Source organism: Cydia splendana, chromosome Z, assembly GCF_910591565.1.
Source record: "Cydia splendana chromosome Z, ilCydSple1.2, whole genome shotgun sequence".
Classification (NCBI taxonomy): Eukaryota; Metazoa; Arthropoda; class Insecta; order Lepidoptera; family Tortricidae; genus Cydia; species Cydia splendana.
Genome location: NC_085987.1, coordinates 26,109,400 through 26,136,242, shown reverse-complemented (window position 1 = coordinate 26,136,242; position 26,843 = coordinate 26,109,400). Strand labels below are relative to the sequence as shown.

Sequence of the window (26,843 nt, the reverse complement as noted above, 5' to 3'; positions counted from 1 at the left end):
AGGTAGAGGTACGTATTATACGTACGTACGTAGATACGTATGTACCACATAAATACCAGAGTTAAAACCTAAAGGACATAATAATATTACCATTTCCTTAACGAATTAACTGTACTAACTTTTTTTTTCTTGCCGCCTAGTTGAAAATAAAATAGGAAACTAAACGACCTGCTTAGTTACAAAAACATTTAAGCCTATCCATCCCTCCGTGCCAAAGAAATAGATTTAATTTACATAAACTCTAATGATCAGTTTTTACGACTTCCTGTACCATCGCCCACACTGTTCGGTGGACCTTATTCCTTTTGCAATAAGGTCCACCGATGTACAGTTATGAGTGTTGATGTCTGTGTGTGTACTTAGGCTTAATACTCGTAGTATATCCATGTGACCCTTTCACATGATTATAGAAAAGAATAGGTAAACATTTAAAACTTCAGTTTCCAGAAATGCTTGAACGTGTAAAAGCGAGATTCCACCAGTGTGCGGCACAAGCATTTTTGTACTGAATATGCTTGTGCCGCACACTGGTGGAATCCCGCCTTTATAGATAGTTCCTATTTTAGTATATTCCCGATAGAAGTTGTAAATATTAACTTAGTAAGCCACGTGATATTCGACTTTATCTCTTAGATTTATGAGGATACTCAATAGCTCAGAGTTTTTGGGACGCGTCTGTCTACAAAACTTTTATACTGTTACCTATAGGTATAAATATGTTTAATATAATATATAAACTGTGATACTAGATATATATATATAATTAAAAACGTAATTTTGGACGGCATTTTATTCCAAGTGAATTGAACAAGAGCTAACTAAAACTAGTACCTACTTAGAAGCATTATACTAAGGTGGGAGTGTTGTTTGTAGAGTACCTCATTATAATCGTTAGTAGATAATGCATACACAATACTTAAATAGTACGAGTATATTCTTGTCGTATTTGATTTCAAGCATATATAATTTCAAATTAATTATTGAGTAGGTACGTAATAGTGTAATAACATCTTTACCTTCAATAATTCTTATTTTTCAACATTTTATCAACACCAGATAGATTTAACCTGTTATGCAAATTATCATATGTATTTGCTTGCCACATATCATCTGTTACAGTAGATAATGTATTTGTATACCTAAAACGAACAAGCATTTCTGAAGCACAGATGGATCAAGAAAATAGTTCGAAAAGGAATTAAAATTAATTATGCTTTTTTGGCTTTTAAACTTATCTTAGTTTGGACTTAACTCACAATATATTGACTATAAAAAAGTAGTAGCGCAGCCTTGGGTAGCAAAATTATAATTTCTCTAACCATTTGTTTTAATTATATTTGTATAACATATATAAGTCTCGAAGGATATAAAACCGCAGTCATAAAGGTTCTAATACACCGTAACCATATACAGGTGAGTCAAAAAATAGGAAACTATAAAACATTACTATAAATCTATTCAAATAACCATGAGTTTTCATTTTAGAGTTAGATAAACACTGAATTCGAATGATTTAATAGTTATTTACGGTACATGTGCGAAAAATAAGAAATTCGCCACCCGTTGCGAATTAAAACACGACCGAAGGGAGCCCTTTAAATTTTCGACGTATTTACGTAATGTTCTTATTATAGCACCGGTGTCGTAGCACTAGACGTACTGTAAAATTTTTTGTAACCCAGAACCAGACAAAAAAACTTTAATGTTTTATGGATAGGAAGATGGAATCGTACACATTTTTCTATCGCACTTAAGCCTTTGAATATGCTTAATTGTCGGACTAATGGCATAAACGTCTGTCAAATCTAACAAAACGTTGATAATCGTATACTGTCCCTATTTGTTGGGATAAGGCCTTAAGAGCTAGACGCAAGTATTTTTTTTCTTTAGACGAGCTCTACAACAAAATAAAAAGCCTTGCGGGTAGAATTTTGTTAATTAACTCTTTGAGTCTTTGAACGTCACGACTATTATAAATATTAGCCTTAGTAAACCATATGGAAATGCTAAGAGCCGGACAGGATCGTGATAAGAGTCGAGGCCCGCCAACAGCCGGTGCAGGCTATGAGAATACTATAGTTTTTGCTAATCAAAATTTGGTTATTACAGCTGCATTAAATTATAGCCAATTAGGATTCAATCTGTCATTTCATGTGTTTTTATACCTATGTCACATCGAGCTATATCAAGGTCGTTGTGACGTCTAAAGTGGCGCACTGGACGCGATTTCTGCCATATTTTGCTGTCATTCCACGGAATGCCTTGTAAGTTTACTCTCTAAGATACAAAAACGACTGTCGAGAATAATTCCTTCTTAGATTACCAATAAGTTCTGTTGAACCTTTTTAGGAGACGGACTGAGGAATCTTTCAACACATCGTGGAGTCTCAGTGGCAACACGCAATCTTTGAATTCGGGTATAGGATAAGAAAGTGGCCCCACCCACTGGTGCGTTGGGTTGCGTCGGAATCGTCGTCACAGCGTCGTTTTACATGTATTTTTAGGACAGGCTACATTAAACGCGTTGCGACGACGCGACGCAACGCAACGCAATGCACCAGCTTCGCTGTAAGGCGCATATTAACGTATTTCTAGTGCAATTTAATTTACGAGTATAACAGACTTTAGAATGATTAGAGTGTCGGACATAGAGTGTGATATTGATATAACCTTTAATTCTTTCACAATTTTTGTTCTCTAAACTTGTACAGCAGGACCTTGCCAATCCGAGCGGGCGCATTAAAGAGGTTTTCTTCCGGACTTTCATCTTTAAAAAAATTATACTATAATATCAGTGTCTGCAAAAAAAACCGAAATTTTAATTATGGAATTTCTTTTATATTTATAAATTACTATGATGACACTAAGGAAAATTACTAGCAATAATAAAACAGTTAACCCTTTGACCGTCAAAGATATCAACTGACGCGCGCAACTACAGCCCATATTAGCCTTCGTGCATTGCGAGTGCGACTAGGGTCACGATGACGCGCCACCATTAATCTAGTGTACTTATAACTGGATCAGGCATGAGGGGTGGGGGGAAATGACCGAACGGAATAGTCTTATGTATCTTTCAGTAGGAGTAGCAGCGAAAGAGCTATTATTGTTTGTCCTTGTCACAGTCTCACATTTTTTTTTATTCCCCACCGTAAATTTAGTATGAATTATGGTGGGCAACAAATAAATTCGACCAATCATAGTTTCGCATTGCTTATGTTTTGTCCCTCACGGAGGCACGCGTATACCACTTCTATAGGATCCTACCAGCTATGCGCGCCGCACACGATAGGGGTGGGTTTCAAAACCTAATGTATGTATAGCTGGTCAATCAACTTTGTCAGTAGAAAAAGGCGCGAAATTTTAATTTTCTATGGGGCGACAACCTTTCGCGCCTACATCTTTGAAATTTGCCGCTTTTTTCTACTGACGGAAATGGCTTGACAGACTTATACATCTCTTTACATTTTCGCACTCCATTTTAAGACATTCTTAGTCAGGGAAAATAAATTCAAAGTTTCATGACTATCAAAGGCAGTGTGGCTGCGTATACTGTCCTGATTACAGGAATCACTGGATCACCGGGATCCGGATTAGCGAGGCTCTACCGTATGTACAAGTTTACTAGTTCGCTGCTCGCTCGTCCGCTCGGTAGCGCATGATCAGCGCTTGAACAAATGGGTACTTCTGATTCTGACTGATTACTAAGATAGGCGTTCTCATCACAAATAATCATATTGACTATGAATCTAATGAAAGTCAGAAAACTGTTCGTTAAAAATAGATTTATTTTAAGTATTCTGTACTTGAAACGTGTTAACTACTCAAAGATTTTTTTACAGATGTTCGTCATTATACGCAACTAATAAATAAGTGATCGATCGGACAATGATTCTCTTCCATACTTGACTTAACTGTGCTAGTTTTCTGCAATGTTCGGTCTCGTGTTGGGTGCAACCAGTCGTCATATACAATATCTGTGGCGTGACTATAGCGCAATAAAACAATACAACTTATTCAAATACAATCAAACAATAATTATAGTGCCATTTCGAAAATTATAAGCATCCATGCTATTATTATAAATGCGAAAGCAACTCTGCATGTCTGTCAGTTACCTTTTCAAGATTTAAATACCGAACAGATTTCTATGAAATTTATATATGAAGTGACCATAGACTGAGTGTCATAATTCTTAGGATTTTCTCCTTACCCAGTCTATCAAGCTACAATACAGTGTAGCAGTAAATAAATAATTTAATTTTCCCACACCAGCTTGGAAAGGCTTACGTTGCACTTCAAGAACTGATAACAAAGTTGCATTTTATTCACATGTCAGGCAAAGTAATCAAATGCAAATTTTGAGTTGTTTTCTTATGTTTGCTGGTAGAATTGACTTTTGAATGATGATTTTGGATGATTAATATATAATAACATTCATTTGGATTTGATTTGGTTTGTTTTTGTTTGATATTTTACATTTAATATTTGCTTTTGGTTTGGTCGGGTTGGTGTGGTGCAAAATTTTGTGTTTCACTCGGGGGCAAATTTTGTTTAACCCTCGTGCTTTGAAACCCTCGCAACGCTCAAGATTCAATTTTTCGAACCACTAGCTACGCTAGTGGTTCAATTTTGTAATCTTTCGCTTGCTCGGGTATCAATGTTATCACGAGCGGTCAAACAACAACCTTGCCCCCTTGTAAAACAAATAATTAACTATTACAGGTGAAATAGGAAACATCGGGAACCTTTAAATCGTACAATTCATTAAACCAGAAGAAATGCGACGAACGTTACTCTTTACACTAGACCCATTTGCCGGAAAAAATAGTAAGATTTACTTTTATAATTTCAGTTTTACTACTTTCATACACGCCGGTATGATAGCCATGGAACACCAATAATATATGATGGATACATTTTCTCCTCTTGGACGGGGTTACAATATTTTGGTTTGGAACAGCAACATTTCCATATTGTAAAAAGAATGTGTAAATGTGTTGTGAACTTCATTTTAATCGCTTTTATGAATCGACAGCTAACAAATCGTTGTATGGAAATAAATAGTCGTAATGTGTGTGAAAATAAGAAGAGTTACAGACTAAAACAGAGAGCACTCTAGTTATAGGTAAATCCAGGTCATTTAGGGTGATGGTGACGTCAGTGTTAACATCGGCGCGATTAGCGGGGAGGGGCAGGGCGGCCCGCCTGGAGCCGTTGGGTGTGGGGGGTGTCGGCGCTCACTTCTTGGTGGGCGTGCCGCGCTGGGTGAGCCCCTCGAACCGCTTGAACGTGTAGTTAATGAATACCCAGTCTTTGTACGCCACCTCACCGTCTTGCGTGATTGGCGCTGCCGCTGTAATAAACACAATTCAATATCAGTACACTTGTTTTAAATGTGCTAAATTGTAAGACGGAATTGCAAAAAAAATACGTAGTTAAGGACCTGTAATTAGTCTAAAGTTAATTGATTCCATTGTGTTACGACAATTAAGCCATTTTTAAGTTAAATGCATTAAGGTGTTTTTGCGTATGCTATAGACTTATATGTGTATGAATTCAGTACAATAAATACAATTTAATATTATTTACATGGTTAATTTTCGTAACACAAATGAATCAATTAACTTAAGACTGATCAAAGCTTCTTAAGTGCGCTTAATCACGTACAATTTCTTTGTAATTTTGTGTGTTTAGTGGAATTTGTAGACGGGTCTGGTAGCTCGCGTTAATAATACTATGTACATATATGTTGAATTTGTAAAATGGATAAGTAATGAACTGTCTACAATTTTTTTATGGGCCACTGAGTGCAGCCTGACCCTGTGCTGCTATGCGAAAATGGTCTTAGGAGACCTTCACTAATTTTTTAATTATGTCTCTCAGAAGCTTTTGATCCTGAATAGCAATGGAATCGATTAGCATCACAAAATCTTTTTGTCAAAATTCACGACTGGTTTTGCTTTAAATATCATTCAAGATCATTTTTACGTAACAGCATGGGATCTGGAATCTTCCCTCAGAACCCCATATAAAAAAGCCAACCCTTGATACGTACGTATTTCGAGCTTCACGTCGGGGAAGTCGTCGAAGTTGGAGGTGTCGTCGATGGAGCGCACCTCGACGGAGATGGCGGCGGGGCGCTCGCGCACGTGGCTCCAGTCCACGCCGCGGAAGAACGGCACCGACTTCACGTCCTCGATGCCGCGCCCGGAACCCAGCCTACAACACATACACACCTACAACATGCATTCAACCTACGTTCACAATAAATGTTTATTTATCATTAATAAGTATAGAGGCAATTTTTTTATCCAAAGAGGGTCACAGACGCGCACTGTTACCTACAGTTAATATTAACCTTCATGCATTCCAATTAGGTTTACGATGGCGTATTATATTTGACACGCATGGAGTTCAAAGGGTTAAGTAGGTATATATTATTTGTCGCAAAAGTGTTCCACCAGCGTTTTAATTTTCTTTAAAGGTATTAAGGTTTTCTCACGCGGAAAGTTGATTGAGTGTAGTACTTTAATATGTTATCATCGTTATTATTATACCTACGAGAAAATGATTGATACCTATGTGAGGCCCTAGAAAGAAAGCGATGTTTTCAGAGTATGCCTGATGGCTAGTGTATTTCCCAAAAAATAAAGTAACCTGCGGTCCGGTTCGGAGCAGAAGCGCAGAATGGTTTCCCTTGCCTCCTCGCTGATGGGTATCTCGGGCGGGAATGTGAGCGACTCGCGCCACGACATCACCTTGCGGTACGTGTCCTGCGGGGACTCGGAGCAGAAAGGCGGGTACCCGATCAGCATCTCGTACCTGCAACGCAGCCAAGACACAATATCAACTGCCGTGCTTCTGTACCATCTGTCCTACCGCCCAACAAACTATGTATGTACTACCTATTCACTAAGAAAATAAAAGGGATACACGTTGATCGGTGAGCATTCGCACAGCAAGTTCGCACTTCTACCTTGTAGTTTCTAGCTTTACTTGCATTGCTTTAATAGTCCGCAATGGGATACTGCCTATGAAAGTTTGTATATGTAAGATTTCTATGCATAACTCAAAACTTTAGAAATGTCTGGGGCTTCTATACAAGTAAAATTGTCTGTACATATGTACAGTCACCAGCATAAATATATTACTATGGGCAGCCGTGCAAAAATATCTGATCCTCCATTTGGGGCATAAGTATATGACGACACTACCTCGGTAAAAATATGTGATGATTTGTGGCCGGCAAAAACATTGTTACTCTGTATCCGCATAAATATCTGATCGGGTCGCTTAAAAATATTTGATTACTCATAAAAATTAAAATTATGTGATTACTTTCACCTGGCATAAATATCTGATACACTATGAAAGCAATATCTACATCTGATGGCAGATGGACCGCCTATATATCTGACACGTTGGAAAAGCAAAAATATGTTATTGTTGTTATCAACCTGCAAAAATGAACCATACCCGTTTGGTATAGAGCCGTAAATTGTATGAAGTTATTTGACAATTCACGAAAACAGTGCAGACTTGTCATTGCATATGTCTGTCTCACATTTTTTTATTTGCACAGTTAAATTGTGACTTATTTAAAAATCATGTATCAGAAGACTTGATAGGAGATGTGTAATAAACCCAAAGAGTATAGTAAGTATATAATAAGCCTCCTTCTTACATGGTATTAAAAAGAATAATAAATAAGTCAACTTGAATATGTCACATTACATAAAATCGACTTTATTATTATTTCGTAGGGATAGTTGCCTATTAATTTAGTACTCCTTGGGGATAATCACAACAGTTAGGCACATAAATAAATATCATGGCGACTTATCGAGTCGACGACCATTTGAAACATAGAATTGTTTCCATGCACGAGGAACATAAACCCATTCATGAAATAATGGATGTGTTAAGAGTTTCTGTTATTATTATTATTATTGGGAGCCTATAATGTCCCACTGCTGGGCAAAGGCCTCCCCCCACTTTTTCCAGTCTTCCCGATCCTGTGCAGTCTCTGGCCATTCCCTTAAAAAGGAGTCTAACTCGTCTCGCCATCGCCGACGTGGTCTGCCAATTCCTCGTTTTGAGCTGGGCTGCCACTCTGTGGCGATCTTGGCCCACAGCTCACTCGGCATTCGGCAGACATGACCAGCCCAGTCCCACTTTAGCTTGGCCGCTTTCCGAGCTACGTCGACTATTTTTGTTCTGGAGCGCAGCGTGGTGTTCCGGATACGATCCATTAATTTCACACCTAATATGCTGCGCTCCATAGCTCGCTGGCAAACCCCTAGTTTGGACCTCTGATACGCCGTCAAGGACCAAGTTTGTGCACCGTAGGTGAGAATTGGAAGTATGCATATGTCCATGAGTCTCCGCTTAAGTGACAGGGGGAGATCGCCTTTCATCAGATGTTTCATGGACCAATAGCTCCTCCAGGCGTTTTCAGTCCGTCTTTCGACTTCCTTCTCTTGTCGCGCCTGGAAGGAAACTAGTTGGCCCAAGTAAATGTACTCCTGGACATATGCAACCGATTCTCCGTTTATCTCAATCCTACGTGGGGTGCTGCTATTTGTCATTAGCTTGGTCTTCGACATGTTCATCCGAAGTCCAACCTCGAGGCTTGCATTGCTGAGGTCTTGAAGCATTGATCGTAGCTCGGAAGCAGTCGAGGAGAATAGAACAATGTCGTCGGCGAATCGAAGATTAGTTAGTCTTCTATTTCCGACGACAAGGCCCCTATCACCCCAACTCGGGACGAACTCTGTAAGTTATTTTATATTTAATTACTTAATTCCGACTTCATGAATAGTGTTATTACACTTATTACTTAATAATATATTCTTAATATTTGTTTTTTTTTAGGGAAATTAGATATGAGCGCCGCGCCGGCGCGCCGCCGCCGCCGACAAAATTTTCGCGCCGCCGCCGCCGATGCTGCGCTATCGGCGTGGCATCGGCGTGACCTTGTTAGATACTACTACTTTCAGAATCAGATAATTAAATATTTTATCTAGTTTAGATCTTTAACGGGGCCAGTCTGAATAGCTTATAGACATTCAAAAGGTATTTTAGGTCCATATAATTCAAAAATATCGATGGTAAATTCAAACTTTTCTGTTTGGTAGCCGCGCTACTAGTGTTAGGGCAACGAAATGACTAATTTTGCCAGCTTGCTAGCTCATCCGTCATTCACCGCTAATTTAACCATTGCAAGCATGGTTGAATATCTTTAAAAGGTGTAAAAGGGGGTTAATTTCAGATATTAAGTGCTTTCACGCCCAAAGGTGGCCGTTGGCTTCGCACGGAAGGCATCGGAAACGGAATCGGGTCTCATTTAACCTTGGCCATTGTTCAAATTTCAATCTTTGCTCTCTCGCAGCCCAATCTTTGGCCTCGCATAGTAAGCCGCTATCTGAACCTCCAAGTTTTCGGCCCTGTTTGGAGCCTAACTTTCGGCCTCGCTTTTAAAATGCTTGGTCATTGGTTCTTCTCCGATCTTAGCTCCACTGCAGCACGGCCTTTGGCCTCGCACAAATGCACCTGCTCCAGGTCTTTAACACTATGGCCTCGGTCTTTATCGGCCTTCGGACTTGCTTACATGGACCAATAGTTCAATTCCAAGCTATGCTCTCTTGCAGCTTGGCCTTCGGCCTCGCACAGAAGCGCGCCGTAGTCGGCGCTCCGCGCATTCGGCCGTCAGCCAAGCTCACACTTGGCGTTCGATTCTAAGCTGTAAGCTTACCTGCAGCTCAGCATCTGGCCTCGCATGGGAAGGCGTCGGAATCAGGTCTTCGGTGTTAGGTGGAGCTCGGCCTTGGGCCTCACTTTTTGACATAAATCGGTTTGTTGGGTCGATATTGGTTACTGACGGAGCTTGATTATCCTCACTTCGGCTCTTCTGGACTGGACTGTCGACCAGACGTTTCCCTGATACAGTCAATCCGCTACTTTTTACTTAGCACAAAAGATAAGGGCCACGCAAAGATCTTCCAGCCAGGGCCTCGCCAAGATCAAGACCGCCTCTGATGCTGCGCGATACTATATAAAAAAATTTCGTACCTTTATTCAATAAATTTTGCTTGAAATTGAAAAATTCACTTATTTTTTAACTTTCTTACAGCAAAAACATGTATTTTTGGCAAAGTTTTGGTTTGAATTCTTTTTGCATTAATCAAAGGTGTTTCAAGGCCACGCCACCGATTCGCCGCCGCCGCCGACCGATTTTAACCAGCGCGCCGCCGCCGGCTAAATGCCTATCGGCGCTCATATCTAAGGGAAATACCGTTAAGTTATGGATTACGCGATGGGAATCAGAAGGCAATGTCGACCATCATAAAAGTTTAGGTCGTCCCCGTAAAACAACAGCCATTCAAGATCAAAATATTGTTCGCTTATATCAAGAAAATCCTATAACTTCAACGCTCGCAGTCGCAAATGACTATGGTATATCCCGCGATAGTGTTCGTCGAAGATTGAAAGCGGCTGGCTTAAGGAATCGAGTCCCTGCACGAAAACCCGTGCTGCAAAGAAGACACAAGGACCTCCGACTCGATTTTGCGAATCAATATTTAAACTTTGATTTTAGAAACGTCGCATTTGTAGATGAAAAAGTGTTTCGGTCAAGCATGGATGGTCGAGTGTCATTGTGGAGATTGAATAATACCCGTTATGACGAATTAAACGTAATGGAAAATAGAAGATCGGGTCGTATTTCATGCGGAGTTTGGGGATGGATGTCGTCTGCAGGGCCGGGAGAACTGGGCCAAGTAACTGGTCGATTAACCAGCCGAGATTATATTGAAATCCTCAACGATGTGCTATTGCCCTCGTTGCATATTACTTATCCAAACGTCAATCCTGTATACGTGATCCAGGACAACTGTTCTTTTCACAACAGCCGTATTGTTCGCCATTGGATTAACGAACAAGAGAAAATTGCGTTGTTAGACTTCCCACCTAAAAGTCCAGATCTAAATGTCATTGAAAACTTGTGGGCCATAATGACACAGCACTGGGACCCCACACAAGCCAGAACGAAGGCAACTTTAACTCGGCACTGTTTTGACATATGGGAATCTCTGCGGCGCTTGAATCATTGCTACAACATGGTTATGTCCATGCGAGACAGGCTGACTGATGTTATCAATGCCGAGGGTGGGCATACTAGATATTAGAGTTTATTTCACGTATTCTATTAAAGCAGAGGATAGGAGTTTAAGTTCAAGACAATTTATTTTAAGTTTTTTATTGGTAAGAAAGTGAAAATAAAATTGATAAATATCTGCCGTGTTTTATTGAATGCAGTTGTGCGGCAGCTGTCCTACGAGCGGCAATAAAGCGATTAACAAATGGTTATTTTCCCTAGCTCGAAACGTAGAGGGAAAATATTTAAAGTTGGCTTACATACCATATAGATCATGTCATTCAGTCAGAAGACGCGTGCCTTGGTTCATATTGTCACGGCATTAAAGGTTACATTTGACAAATTTGCGCGTCTGTGAATGACACGATCATAATCTTGTATGCAACAAAGCTTTTATTTCAATGCTACAAACCATTTTATTCCGTCAAATTGATGATAGAATAAAATGTGAGACAGACATATGCAATGACAAGTCTGCACTGTTTTCGTGGATTGTCAAATAACTTCATACAATTTACGGCTCTATACCAAACGGGTATGGTTCATTTTTGCAGGTTGATAACAACAATAACATATTTTTGCTTTTCCAACGTGTCAGATATATAGGCGGTCCATCTGCCATCAGATGTAGATATTGCTTTCATAGTGTATCAGATATTTATGCCAGGTGAAAGTAATCACATAATTTTAATTTTTATGAGTAATATAATATTTTTAAGCGACCCGATCAGATATTTATGCGGATACAGAGTAACAATGTTTTTGCCGGCCACAAATCATCACATATTTTTACCGAGGTAGTGTCGTCATATACTTATGCCCCAAATGGAGGATCAGATATTTTTGCACGGCTGCCCATAGTAATATATTTATGCTGGTGACTGTACACCTACGCAAAATGACAGATTACCATAATTTCATGCAAGTATTATACAAACTTACATGCGTACTTGAAACACATTGCCCCTGTTTCGACGTTGAACTAAAATGCGTACACAATTGATTGAGTAGTTGTTCAACCAACTTTATGGGCGTTTATTATGGAGTGAAATAAGCATAAAAGATCCAAGTTGCGTATTAAAAAAATACATTAAATAATTTGTTTATATTTTCGCAATCGCTGTATATTCGCAATGCAAACTTTATTCGGGAACAATGAAGTTGTCAATAGTATTTCTAAACAATCAACTATTATAAGCTCATTATTTTCAAATGACACCAATTAGTGATCTCATCTAGCAGAGCTAGAACACAATAACATTGTTGTGTTTGTATTTTCTATACGCATCGTACAAATGACTGTTATGACAGGCTAGAATGCCCCATTAGGACGGCCATCAATAATTCACTTTTCAAAGAACGTTGAATGATAAGGCATCGTTAATCTTCCTTGTTTACTCCCTGTTTGTTTACTATGTATTATCTACGTATCGAAAAACCATTTTCAGGCTATCAATCTAAACGTCACTTGCACAGCTCTAATTAGCGTGACACTCGCCATGCTCTAGCCTAGCTAATTAGTTCAAACATTAAGTTTGCGTCACTCCAAATCGTAAGGAGTATTTAGTTGCGACGTATCGTCGTCGTACGATGCGATATCGTGTAACGTTGCGACGTCGTGTCGTGGAAAGATACGACGTCATGTCACGTAGATGGATTTACGCCACGATATCGTATCGTAGTACGATTTACGGTACGTTAGCATCATGACGTTGAAATGTAAAAATAATATCGCAGTTAATCAAGAGATAACAGACCGCGGGCCAGGCGCAAATTTCGTCAGTCGTCGCATCCCGGGCGATAACTCGTAAAGTTGTTAAGAACCGAACGACTATTTTTTATTTCACAATAACATCTCGGCTATACATATATCTTCTGACAAATTTATTTATTTACTTTTTTTATGTGTTTACCAAGCGGTGGTGGCCGAATGGATCTGACGTCCGACTTTCAATCCGGAGGTCGCAGGTTTAAATCCTGGCTCGTACCAGTGAGTTTTTCGGAACTTATGTACGGAATATCATGTGATATTTACCACTATCTTTTCGGTGAAGGAAACATAGTGAGGAAACCTGCATACATCCGTGAAGAAATTCAAAGGTGTACCTATATGAAAGTCCCCAGCCTGCTGCTGTTAACATGTCGCAGAAAAAAGAGGAAGAAACGAAGGCACTTATTACCACCCGCCACGCTGCTTAGATGTAACATATCGTAACTCAGTAAGTAGTAAAGAACGTAACGTCAGTGAGATATCTGATATTCCGGCTAATCATACATATCTTCAAACCCAATCGGTGCCACCACAACAAGTTCAAAGATTATAAAAGAGTCGTTCGCATTAGAGCATAAGAAGGCGACAAGTCGGATATGTGGGTGTGTGGTGTGCTTACATGATGACGCCGAGGCTCCACCAGTCGGCCTGCGGGCCGTAGCCGGTCTGCAGGAACACCTCGGGCGCGATGTAGTCGGGCGTGCCCACGGTGGAGTATGCCAGCGCCCGCCGGTTGCGCTTCCAAGACTCCGCGCGCCGCTTTGAGTCCATCGCCGACGACGATGTTGAAACTGAAAAAAAGTCTAACGTGACGCACCCACTAAATTATTCATGAATGATAACGACGTGGTTAAAATAAAAACAAAAACACGAAAGCATTAAAGGAATAGCGAGTATAAAAACAATGAGTTTTATAACATAATAAATTCAATATTCATGTAAGATTTGATTCGAATGAGCAAATGGTACAGACGGAAAAGAGACAAGTAATTGTTAAATTCAATGCGAACGATAGGTTTGAGTGGCAGTGAAATGGATGGAGATTACTTACTGAAGTCTGAGGGCGTGGCGCGCGACAGGTCGCGGTAGAAGTCAGTGCGGTGGCTCTTCTTGAGGCCCGTGCACAGCCCGAAGTCGCTGAGTTTGATGTGCCCGCGCGCGTCCAGCAGAAGGTTATCCGGCTTTATGTCTCTGCACATAACGGACAATTATTACTTCAGGTATCAATATATCTCACCAAACCAACGTATTATGCTCAATCAAGTTTTGGCCACTATTATTAGTTTCAACACATGCTTGCCGACTAAACCTTTTTGTAGAGTCAATTCCATAATTTCTTCCAGAGGCGATTCAAACAAGCCTACGCTCGACTGGAATGCGTCGTTGTATTGCAGGAGTTCCTATGGCCACTTTCCGTGTCCATCACTAGGATCCACTCGATGATATCCAAACATTTCACTGTCTCCTTTCCTAAATATCAACTTTACCTATCATAAAACTGAATCTATTTAGTGATAAGCATGTTGCTTGCATGTGATTTACCTGTGTATGAAACCGAGCTTATGTATACTGTCGATCGCTAGCGCCGTCTCAGCGACATAAAACTGCGCACATTCTTCGCTAAGGGTGTCTTTTTTCATGAGTAGGGTCATCATGTCGCCGCCTGGCAGGAATTCCATGATGAGGTATAAGTTCATGGGATCTTGAAAACTATAGTACATCTTCACTACCCACTGGTGGTCCGCTTCTACTAGGATGTCACGCTCGGCCCGCACGTGGGCCACCTGCCAAGTTACAAGTAAACAATTAATTTGACAGCACAGCAGTGCAGATGTCGGCTTGTCACGAAGACACTCTGTACCGTCACACTAGTCATAATTAAGCCCAAAAAGAGTTCGAAAGCTTTCTAGATGGCAATATACTAATACATATCATGTAGGGTAACAGCCAGGTTTAGAAGGGCAACTTGAATTTTTGTAAAGTTTACAAGGAATGAGGATATTGACTGTTTTTAAAATAAATTATTTCACACTATGCACGAAATAAAGCACCAGAAAATTAATAGAGAAACATAGATAGTGGTTTTTTTTCCACTCAATTTCTATTTTACCAATGGGCTAAACTAGGTACGTAAAAGTAGGTAAAACAGTAGGTAACTTGATGTCATTTGTGGTGTTTCATATTAATTCAATAGTGGCAAATCGTTTAGTCAGTTCGAAAAAAGAAACTGATTTGACTAGTCAGCCAGATACCCTCATTGAGTAACGGTATATTTGAATGGTAAAAAAATTAAGTGTCTCGTTTATTTTAAAGAAACTTATGCCCTGTGATTCTGTGGACTAAAACTTATCCATTTTTAATAAGAGCCCCGTATGTTATGAAATTAGACGAATTTCCAAAATAATTGATTTGATTGTACATGTAATCTTACTTGTTCTTTTTCAAGCATATCAGCTTTTCTGAGTATTTTCATAGCGTAAACATGACCGGTATCTTTCTTTTGAACGAGGCGGACCTCGCCGAACGCGCCTCGCCCGATGACCTGTAAACAAACAAATGTTTAGCACCTGTGGAAATGTTTAGCTTCTGTACTGTAAGTAGGTACCTATCTAAAGCACAAGTGTGTTGCAAACTTTGATGGGCAACTCACTGAGTTACCAGTAAGGTACTTCTCGTAAATAGACAACACCCTTCTTTCCGAGAGCTAACTTACTTTGAGCGGTTCAAAATCCTCTACGCCGAGCCTCGATCGCTTGAGCCTCAAAAACTCGGTTTCTTTTTGAGCATGTTGCTGTCTTTTCTCTTGTTTTTGGCTCTCTGTCAAGTTTTCATCTTTGAGTGACTCCTCCAGCTTCTCGAGCCTAAAATTAAATTCAGATTTTAAAAACTATGTTATAACTCAGCCAGTAGTTTAGTTAATGTAAGTCTGATTACCTCTGTTTCCTCTCATAATGTTGAGTTATGAGATTAGTATAGAAATTTTCTAAGGTGACCTTGGCCTTGGTGGCCTTGTCGAGCGTGTGGCCGCTGAAGCGGATGTTGTCCGTGGCCGTCATGTCCAGCACCCCTGGAACCAGAAAAGTTGCTAATTACTCACTTCCTCTCCTTACGTCGCAGTAGTAAAGGGGATATTACCAAGTAATCATAATACGTTTAACGTATTTCTAGTAAATGTTTCATATATCTAAATTCCTGACAACGATCAGTTACTGGTTCTCCCCTAATACAGACCTTGCCTACTGCGGGGTCCCCTTGCAATTTGTGTGTTAACTGTTAGGCACATTAACACACTCTCTGAATAGAGTCGGATTAACTCTTTTCATAACACTTGCACAAGGATGTATAGACACACCTTTATCACCTATCAATTAAATATTCATAAAGCTTTATAGTTATGTCTATAATATTAGAAGTTCCCTCATAGTTTCGGCATTTTTATAGTATACAAGTTTTTATGGTACTTTATACTGTTTTCTGAAGTAACCAGTTTTGGGCATAGGTACTCCTTTTATTGCACAATGTTAGTCTGTTCGAGAAACGGAAAAGGGTGAAAAATAGAGATAATACTCCTAAAAATACGGGTGATACCTCATTAGATTCGTAATGATGTCTAGTAAAATGTATTCGATGCGGGTATTAGCACACAAAAAATATCAAGTTATGACCAAAAAAGGGGGGAAAAAGTAGATATTTTTTATTTCCCCAATATCTCAAAAAGTATTCATATTTAAGAAACGAAAAGTAATATTATTAAAGAGGAGGATATTTCCAATAAAACATTCTATACTTGCAGAGCTGTATCTCCATTATTTATACTTTTTATTAAACGCTGAACACAGCCCTCCGCGCCTCATTTTCGGGAAACGCGCACGGCGTGAAAAAGCGGTTACGTAATAAATACTCATTGAAAAATTTAAAAAAATTATGGTGTATATAAAACATGTCAACAAATGTACTGCTTGTAGAAATTTATCTTAAAATTATTTTTTCAACAAATTAGGCAATTGTTAATTAACGAAATTTTCTCAAACTTCCTTCTTTATTGAAAACGAAAAAAAATGTATAATAAACTATCGTAAAAATTTGCCGCTTTCTAGAGCTCTTCTCATATAAATGCTTAATAAGATCACATTATAAAAGTTTTAATAAAGTTAATACTTTGCTTATAATAAGTTTTAGAGTAACATAGAAATTTGACAAAAAACGAAAAATCAAGGTAAAATTGTAAAACTTAAAACAACATTATAAGCAAACTATTAATGTTTTTAGAACTTTCATAACGTGATCTTATTAAGCATGTATATGAAAAGGGCTCTAGAAGGCGACAAAATTTTACGGTAGTTATTTATAAATTTGTTTTCGTTTTTAATAAAGAAGGAAGTTTGAGAAAATTTTGATAATTAACAATTGCCTAACTTGTTGAAAAAATAACTTTAAGGTAAATTTCTATAAGTAGTACATTTGTTGACATGTTTTAAATACACCATAATTTTTCTTAAATTTTTAATGAATATTTAATACCTTTAAAATCATATTTAATGTTACATAATCGCTTTTTCACGCCGCGCGCGTTTCCCGAAAACGAGGCGCGGAGGGATGTGTTCATCTTTTAATAAAAAGTATAAATAATGGAGATACAGATCTGCAAGTATGGAATGTTTTATTGGAAATATCCTCCTCTTTAATAATATTAATTTTCGTTTCTTAAATATGAATACTTTTTGAGATATTGGGGAAATAAAAAATATCTACTTTTTTTCCCCCTTTTTTGTGTGCTATTATTCTTTTCTGTCCCATTGCTTTACAAAAATAAAATCTCTTTATTATTACACAAACATGTAGTCTGTTCGAGAAACGGAAAACGGTGAAAAATAGAGATAATACTCCTAAAAATACGTGTGATACTTCATTAAATTTGTAATGTAATGATGTCTAGAAAAATGTATTCGAAGCGTGTATTAGCACACAAAAAAATTACAAAAGTTATTAACAAAAAAAGGGAGAAAAAAGTAGATTTTTCTTATTTCCCAAATATCTCAAAAGGCAATTTAATACCTTTAAAATTATATTTAATGTTACGTAATCGTTTTTTCACGTCGCGCGCGTTTCTCGAAAATGAGGCGCGGAGGGCTGTGTTCAGCGTTGAATAAAAAGTATAAATAATGGAGGTACAGTTCTGCAAGTATGGAATGTTTGATTGGAAATATCCTCCTCTTTTATAATATTAATTTTGGTTTCTTAAATATTACTACTTTTTCAGATATTAGGGAAATAAAAAATATCTACCCTTTTGCCCTTTATTTGTTTATAACTTTTGAAATTTTTTGTGTGCTAATACACGCTTCGAATACATTTTTCTAGACATCATTACGAATCTAATGAGGTATCATACGTATTTTTAGGAGTATTATCTCTATTTTTCACCGTTTTCCGTTTCTCGAACAGACTATATGTACCTATGTGTAATAATAGATTTTATTTTTGTAAAGCAATGGGACAGAAATGATAATAACATAACATAGCCATTAGAATGAGCCCAATAAATAATTAGTTTCTGGCTGGGCTGTAATTATACTTCTGCTATTATAAAAGGAAATTCTAATTTATGTCAAAATGTGTATACAGATTTATGTTCGCCTATCGAACTGTCTCGCTACTCGAAATGTATGAATATTTTATTGGGCACCATCGCAAAGTAATATTTTACGCGTTTTGTTGATATATCCCCTAAATCGTTTACTTTAAATAACCTAAGAGAAGAACCTTAATACTGTCGTACTGTCATATTAGCTCTATTATTTAATAGCACTCTCCCAATGAACAGGGCCTTCTTTATAAGAAAATATTGAAAGATGTTTTATCTGACGTCTAAATAAATGAAAAATAAACGGTGAAAATAATATATTCGAGTGTTTAAATCAAGACAAATGTTTGTCTTTTTTCTTTAGCAGAATGTAATAACCGTGATATGAGGTGGCATCGCATACTTGTAAGACATCGGCAGTGTGACGACTTAACCGCGCGATCCGCGGAGGAACGCCGAGATTGCGTCACGGTGCGACCTTGCTACATCGTTAGCAATACTATACTAATTATTGCTAATGTGACCGACCAACATTAAAGAATAACACTGCGATTATGTTGCCATTCAAATATTTTGATCTGTAATAACTAATCAGAATCACTGCTTTGTTACGTAGTTTAGTAAATAAAAGAAGTACAATAAATGCGGTCAACCTCAACTCTAGCTTGATGCGTCGCGTTTTTAGCGTATTTTAACACCCGCACCCCGCGATAGGACAAAGACGCCACAACCAGCGATCCATGCCCCATGCCTCGTCACCCGTGTGGCCACTTACACGACAAATCGTCGTGCGTTCCGGTCACGAATATGGTTTAAACGCATCTCTCTGCAACTGTAGACTATATTAGGCTCTGACCATGGTTGACTTTCTAAAGGACAGATGGGATTTAACTCATTGTAAAGGTGAAAGACAATAATAGCAAAAATGAACAAGACTAGACGATAAATTCGTTACAATGCGTTTGTGACTGACTGATTTGTTTTTAAATTGATTTTCAACCTATAGTTCGTTTTTTTTAGCATTAGAAATAAGGTAAACAATCTTGATGTGTCTTTTAATTGAAAAACACATTTTTAAAATAAGTTACGGCAAATATGTAACAAATTATGAATGTAATACGATCATTTATATTCTTCTGCTTTCATTAGTAATAGTTATTGATTTTTAAAAAGCGTTTTTCAATTAAAAGACATGTCAAAATCGCTTACCTTCTTTCAAGTTCTTTCTAATGCTAAAAAAACGAACTATAGTTGTAGTAAACATAATGTCAATATTACAAGCATGAAACATCATACGATTGGGCGGTGTGTCTTAATCTAAATATGTATTGACTTAGTTAGTGTTCTATATATTCAGCCTCGGTAAGTAGTAGGGAACTTAATGTTCAAATTTCTACAATTGATGTCTAATACCCAAAACACAAGCCCTACTGAGATTATTGTGGGACGAGGACGATTTGAGTAAGATTGTCCCATAATATTGATTTGTGGCTACCCATCAGAGAGGTCCTTATGCATCATGCGCCGCATAGGGACTTTTCTATCAAAAATGTGCATAAGGACCCATCTCTGATAGAAAGTCACATTGATTTAGTCCCGATAACGTTGCAAACATACCTACTTTTAGGCGCGAACTACATTAACTTTTTTTCAAAAAATGTAGTTGTTTCAGTTTATGAGGACAATCTATTAGAATTGAAATATGCACGCACCGAAAAGCAATTTAATACTATCCCATAATACAAAATTGTTGTATAGTAACATTACCCGCCTTGGGCGGGGTATATTACCATACAAATTATCGGTGTTATTCGCGTCCGGCGAACTAAATCACAACTTGACAGGTTGAACCTGTTGGAAATAACACTAATAAGAAAACCTAAAGAAATTTAAGTGATTATTTTATTTTATCCTTAAACAAATAATCACACAAGGAATTGTAGGAATATTCCTTTTCAGTTTTCAGTCATGGGCAGTTTTTATATGGAAGAAATGCTTTTCATCCATTTACGGAAGTTATTTAATTTTAGTTAATATCTACAATGATAAAAGCATACAATTTGATGAGGTAAAATGTAATCTTAGCATATTGTCCGAATCTATTAAACATATTTATAGAGTGACACCATCCTTAGTACACGGGATTTTTTATCGTCAATATTTTTATCACCACGTCATTACGACAGAACGTAATTTTTAATGTCAGCTTGTCTCGTTTACATCATATTCTTGGAACTACGTTATTATGTTCATAAGATATTTGACGCTGTAGCATTACTGAAGGTCTTCTTACGCAGTAGCACCAAATTAGAAACTACGTTTGTGATTATTGTGTTATATTTTCCTTCTATTCACTCTCTCTCTCTCAAAATAGAGAAATTAATTATATTCCTTTATAAGATGATCATCAAGGCAGTACTTGAGTGATATCCCGATTAATAAAATTGTACACTTGTGGAGGTTACTGCCAGAATAATTATTTCCCGCTTATTTTCTTACATTCAGTTTGGGCATAGTTTACTTTACCAAGAAATATAGGGGCATGATTTATGAAAAGGGACCTTATTGTCGATGGCGCTTACGCCGCACAGCGTCGCGCGACATTGTATTTATAACGGAGCATCATTGATAATTGCGTAAGCGCCATCGACAATAAGGTCCCTTTTAATATTAGATAACGTCACATATTAGGTTACGGACATAACAAGCGTGGTTGCATCGCTTGTGCTAATAATTTATTTACGAAATATCGAAATATAATCGGTTGATTATTTAATGTATTGTTTTTGACAATACTTGTACATTGGAATAAATTACATTATACATAAATAGCAGAATCTATAAGGAAAAATGTCGTACTAAAATCAATTGAAATACTTATATATCACGAACTTATGGTAATTTGCAGGTTTAACTATTAAAGTTATTAAAATATATGATATAACAACCATGTACGGTCAGCAGCAATAGTTGCAAAGCGGGCGAGGTGTTCAAAATGATCTTGAAGCGACTTTATTGTTAAGAGAATAAGAGCGTGTCGAGGTAATTTTGAACACCTCGCCCGCTTAGCAACTCCTGCTGCTGACTGTACGTACTACGTATGCAGGCGGGCGTGTACTAAATCGTACGCCCGCCTTCGTACATAGAGATCCCGTACCATAAAGCATCAGTCCGTCACCTCGCGATTTATTTAGCGGGACGAGGTGATGATCACTACCTCGCACTGATTTATAATAGTTGTGTAAAGGCACGTTCACATTCATCAATATAGTAGCCATAAATTTGCGTTAAATATCATTTTATCATACAACAGAGCGTTTAAGTTTAGGTACAGTACAGTACAGTCGCCAGATCATATTATCATAGCAAAGAAGTAGTAGGTACATCAAAACGATAAATGTATGTTCAGTTTTTTTTATCAAACTGCACAACGGGACTTAATCGCGTATTTAAGTTTTAAGATTTACCTCCGACGTTTCGAGGACGGCGTTGTCCCCGTGGTCTCGGAGAAGACTGGCTCAAGTTGACATCAACATCTTCTAGCCGCGCGAGTTTTTCGAACTACCCGCACTTGGTCTTGTTTATCAGTTTGAACGTTTTGCGCACTAGGGTTTTCCTCTCCACGGATCGCCATTTCTACAGTAGAAAAGTGCGGGAAGCCATTGAAATCAAAAAACATTGCAATTTTAATCGGGACGAGGGTTTTAAGATCTCATCCACATGGAATCCAGTCATTAGTAAATGTAAGCGGAAACGAATATCGACAGTCGATAAATCGAATATCGTTAGTGTTGTGTGTCGACAGAGTGACATCCCTAGTGCGCAAAACGTTCAAACTGATAAACAAGACCAAGTGCGGGTAGTTCGAAAAACTCGCGCGGCTAGAAGATGTTGATGTCAACTTGAGCCAGTCTTCTCCGAGACCACGGGGACAACGCCGTCCTCGAAACGTCGGAGGTAAATCTTAAAACTTAAATACGCGATTAAGTCCCGTTGTGCAGTTTGATAATGTTTAATAATCGTGAAAGTTTAAATCAGTTTTTTTTGGTGGTTAAAGTATTGATTGCACCCTAGTGCCGCTAATAATTATTTAATTTATTTGTATAATAATTATGTTTGTAATAATTTGGGATTAAATTATTTAATGTTTTTTTTTGTAATGTGTAAATATGGGTTGTTAGACCTGAATTGTTTTTATGGTGATGGTCCTGACAGTCAGGCTGTGCACTTGTGACCTAATAAATAAGTGGTTTAATATTACGTTTAAGATAAATATAGCATACCCGGCGGCTGGGGTGCTGGTGCCGGTGTATCTGGGGCCACCGTAGTGCCCGGGGTGCTTCTCCCCCAAGACACGGCTCTCTCTGTGGAACAATGTACAAATCCTTAACACTTCACATCAGTTGGTAGCCACTTGTAATAAAAGTTTTTCGTAAACAACTTAATTAATTTTATTATTTATTGTGTATATTATTGTTTATTTTTCTTTTGACTACTATAGCCTTACCACGAGTTTGACAGTGACATATTTGCTATCCCTCATACTGACATTGGTGCAAGCTAGATGCACTGCGTTTCAGGTAACACAGTCGCTATGCTATGCTAAACTCATGGTAAGGGTACTGATCATAAATTATTACCAATTTTATAGTACCTACCGTAATATTACCTTTTTTTTTAAACATATACAATACTTAATTTTATGAATACTTCAATGAACATGAAATGAATAATTAGCCAGACATCTAAGTCTTCACCAACTTTGCAGTGACAAAATGATGAAGTGCCATTAAAATAAGCACACAGGATTTTCACAGGAATTTGATGTATGTGGTGGCACTTTCACACTCTGTCGGTACCAAATCAGTGCAGTGGTAGCTTGGACCAACTACTTATGAAGCTATAGTTCATTTTTTTTAGCATTAGAAAAAAGGTAAACAATCTTGATGTGTTTTTTAATTGAAAAACACGTTATAAAAATAAGTCACGGCAAATATGGAACAATTATGAATCTAACATGATCATTTATATTCTTCTGCTTTTATAAGTAATAGCTACTGATTTTTAAAAAGCGTTATGCAATTAAAAGACATGTCAAGATCGCTTACCTTCTTTCAAGTTCTTACTAATGCTAAAAAAACGAACTATAGGTAAAGACATTGTGGACAGCAGAGTCTTAGTAATAGGGTCCCTAAAAGTTAAGGAACCCTAAAAATGTTAATCACTGCAGGTTGGTGCAACAGAGGTGGCATGAATAAATGGCATTAAGTAAGGAAAATATGTGTAAGTGTGTTAATTGTATACCTCAAAATGTAAATGTGGAAGACAGGAGTCACATAATGATAGAGGACATTAGTTAATATCAGCAGCTAGGAGCATACTAACTGGTACTGTTTTAATAACCACAATCAGTAAATGTCAGTTGTATTGATTAATTTCTGCCAGTGATAGGAATTCGTTCAATATGCAAGACTATAATATCTTCTTTGGACTGGTAACATAAGGGCAAGCAAGATAAAGAAATAGTGAAAGGGGTTGATAATAGTAACCATGTAGATCTGCTGAAATTGACTCCATTAGTTCTACAGAATGTACTCTGTCTACTGTTAACACACTGTGGCGTTAGGGTGAAATACTAGGTATAAAATTTGCTTTCACTTCTCATGCTCAAAAAGTGCACCTTTATGTCGTGCGTAGACGACATAAAATCGCATTTTATGCTCTAGAGCATAAAAGTAAAATTTTCTTCTAAGACTAAGGTAATCAGTCTCAACAGCCAAACAGTTAAAACATATTGCACAATTTTACTGAGCAATAAAATTGAGTAGATGACAAAATTTGTTATATTATTTTATTTTTGCTACAATTTATTAGAAATCCGTATTTTCTGTCATTAAATTTAGTAAATCACATAAAATAGGAGTCGATTATCGTTCAAAAATGGTCCGAAATGTTTGACTTGACAGAAAACCAAGCGTTTGAAACTCTGATCACATGTTGAAAATTTAAAAAATAATTAAAAAGTTAGTTGGCGGGAATTGGTTATGTATTATGTTCTTTCGCTTTACGACAATTTCGTGGTGTAAATTGCCGTGAAAAATATAATTTTATTTTCCTCGCAATCGAAGTGAAAAGCAGAGTGTACAACAAGGGCATAAATGTCCATTTTTACCCTCGTCTACTATTTTAATTTAAAAAATTGCCTCGGGTAAAAATGGGTCACTTTATGCCCTTGTTGTACAATCTACTATTTAACTACAAGTTCCACTAATTGCTGCAGCTAGCTTGTTATTATGCTTTTTTTATCTCAACTGATTGTCAGTTGTTAATATCTAACATTAAAGTTACATTTATTAATTGCACATTAAAGATATTGAAATGGAATAACAGCTGTCAGAATAGTTTTAACAAATTAAAAAGTAGCTATGGGTTGATATAAGTTATGCTGTGTTTTTAATAAAGTTCAAAAAAGGAGGAGGTTCTCAATTAATTAGATTCCTTTATTGTATGTTCACAGATTACTTGGAGACTATTAGACTGATTTCAAAAAGAACCTTTTTATTTAAATGGGTATGCTTTTCAGTTTGTCCCATTGAATCAAGTCAGGATCTGATGACGGGATATTGAGGAAATCAAGTGAACTCCTTAAATTTTATAGGCATACCTGCAGCAATCTCAGTATTTGTTAGTGATTTTTTTTTACTTTAGAACCTGTTTACTTTTTTATTTTATCTTAAACTTAATTTTATTTTATATCCAGCTGATGTAGATTGTTCTTTTTTCGGTTAATGTTATATATAAAGAATGCTAAAGTGGCAATGCATTTGGCCAATCTACTTCCCATTTGATCTTCCCAATTGATCAACTACTACTGATGTACAAAACCTTTTAACCCTTTATTTGCAGGGTGCAATCAGATATTGTAAGGCAAAAATGACCACCATATAACATCATCTTCTTGTTTTTTTTTTCTTTTCCAGAATTTTAAGAACTTAAAGGCAAAGTTAGGCTTTTTTCGTGTATTTTTTAAATCTTAACTGTTAAAGGGAAACATATGGATCTAAACAATATGATAAATGGCATTGATATTAATGACATTTAAAAGTACAAGTCGATTCTGTCAACTTTTGGAAATGTATGACTCAAGACACACTATTTACATGGGCCTCAGAACTTTATTATATCCCAGAGCTTACATAACCTTACATTAGTTACATTTTTCTTCAAGCAATGTAAGTGTCATGTACAATTATGTGAAATAATAATTATAATATTTATAATTATGAACATGGAGTCTGTCACTTTTCAAATATGATATATTTTAATGACACCTTATATATTTTCCCATTTATTTATCTTAGGTAATACAGTCAAATCCATTCATCAATAGTACCCATATGAATAAGATATTACTCATGATCATGATGTTTCATGGCAACAAGTGTTTCTAGGTTGAGTGCAATTCAAAAACTGTGAGTACATAAATGTCTGTTCAGTTAAATGAATAATATGTCTGTCATACATACTTACACCACGTATTTGCTAAGCAATCTAGGATCAGTTTCATTACATTTTGCTAAAGGATCGTGTCAGTATGGATCAGCCACTGTATCCATCACAGAACTAATGAGTACAAGTAGTACTTCGAACTCCTGCAGTTTCATAACTAATAACCACTCTTTATGATCTAGGTATACATACCTTGAATAGGACTGTGGCACAAAAAATTGTTGCTTGGGCAGCAATTACTCGAGCTCACTAATAAATAAACACTATCTTTTGAGAGGAAGGCCAAAATCGATAAATTAAAATACCAAAATAAATCTTCACACAATGTCACTGAATGGATCAGCGTTAGTAACGCGTGTTCCACTAACTGCGGTCAACCGTCGGAACAAGTAAAAGCCTTTGTTAGATGAATTACAAAAGCAAAATAACGGGATTTTTCATGGGACCTGACAGAAATTGCACAAAGAAAGATGTCAGGGAAGGCTACGATTTTTTTAAATCGAGCTCAAGTGCGGTGGCAATTACTGTACAATTCAGCCCGTAGCTAATCTGTGGTTTTCGTTCAGAAACTTTTCGTTTAGCAAAGAAAGGCAGGGAACACTGACAGCGGTCGCGTTTTATCAAGGCTTCTACTGTCTATCACACAAATATGCAAGAGCGACAGAGAGGCAGATAAAGAAGTTAGTTAACTAAAATACTCGCTACTCGACTAAGTAATTACTAACGTATATAGTCCGAACTAGGCTTAACGCCACCGGAGAAATGTCGAACTATCGGAACTATTATTTACAGCTGCCAGCTGGACACTTTAGCAACAGTTC

At 37.3% G+C, this 26,843-nt stretch overlaps 1 protein-coding gene across 2 annotated transcripts; it reads right to left on the bottom strand.

Moving 5' to 3' along the window:
* Nucleotides 1–3,768: 3,768 nt before the first annotated feature.
* On the bottom strand, nucleotides 3,769–26,557 carry LOC134804815 (serine/threonine-protein kinase tricornered). Of its 2 annotated transcripts, none has more exons than XM_063778073.1 (11): nucleotides 26,215–26,557; nucleotides 22,797–22,877; nucleotides 15,864–15,996; nucleotides 15,643–15,790; nucleotides 15,361–15,471; nucleotides 14,472–14,713; nucleotides 13,981–14,120; nucleotides 13,549–13,732; nucleotides 6,661–6,825; nucleotides 6,059–6,222; nucleotides 3,769–5,356 (listed from the first exon to the last, which is right to left on the bottom strand). In XM_063778073.1, exons 3-11 carry the CDS (start codon nucleotides 15,983–15,985, stop codon nucleotides 5,241–5,243), a joined length of 1,392 nt encoding a protein of 463 aa, XP_063634143.1. In that variant the 5' UTR covers nucleotides 15,986–15,996; nucleotides 22,797–22,877; nucleotides 26,215–26,557; the 3' UTR covers nucleotides 3,769–5,240. The 2 variants fall into 2 exon arrangements, with proteins under 2 accessions (XP_063634143.1, XP_063634144.1); XM_063778074.1 differs by having other exon boundaries at nucleotides 13,549–13,720.
* Between the last annotated feature and the right edge of the window lie 286 nt (nucleotides 26,558–26,843).

Excerpts from the sequence above, each read along its gene's own strand:
- LOC134804815 (XM_063778073.1), bottom strand. The coding sequence starts at position 15,985 with ATGACGGCCACGGACAACATCCGCTTCAGCGGCCACACGCTCGACAAG. Across the intron at positions 15,472-15,642 it reads AGGATTTTGAACCGCTCAAA|GTCATCGGGCGAGGCGCGTT; the intron begins GTAAGTTAGCTC and ends GTTTGTTTACAG. Across the intron at positions 5,357-6,058 it reads CGACGTGAAGCTCGAAATAC|CGGCAGCGCCAATCACGCAA; the intron begins GTACGTATCAAG and ends TGTTTATTACAG.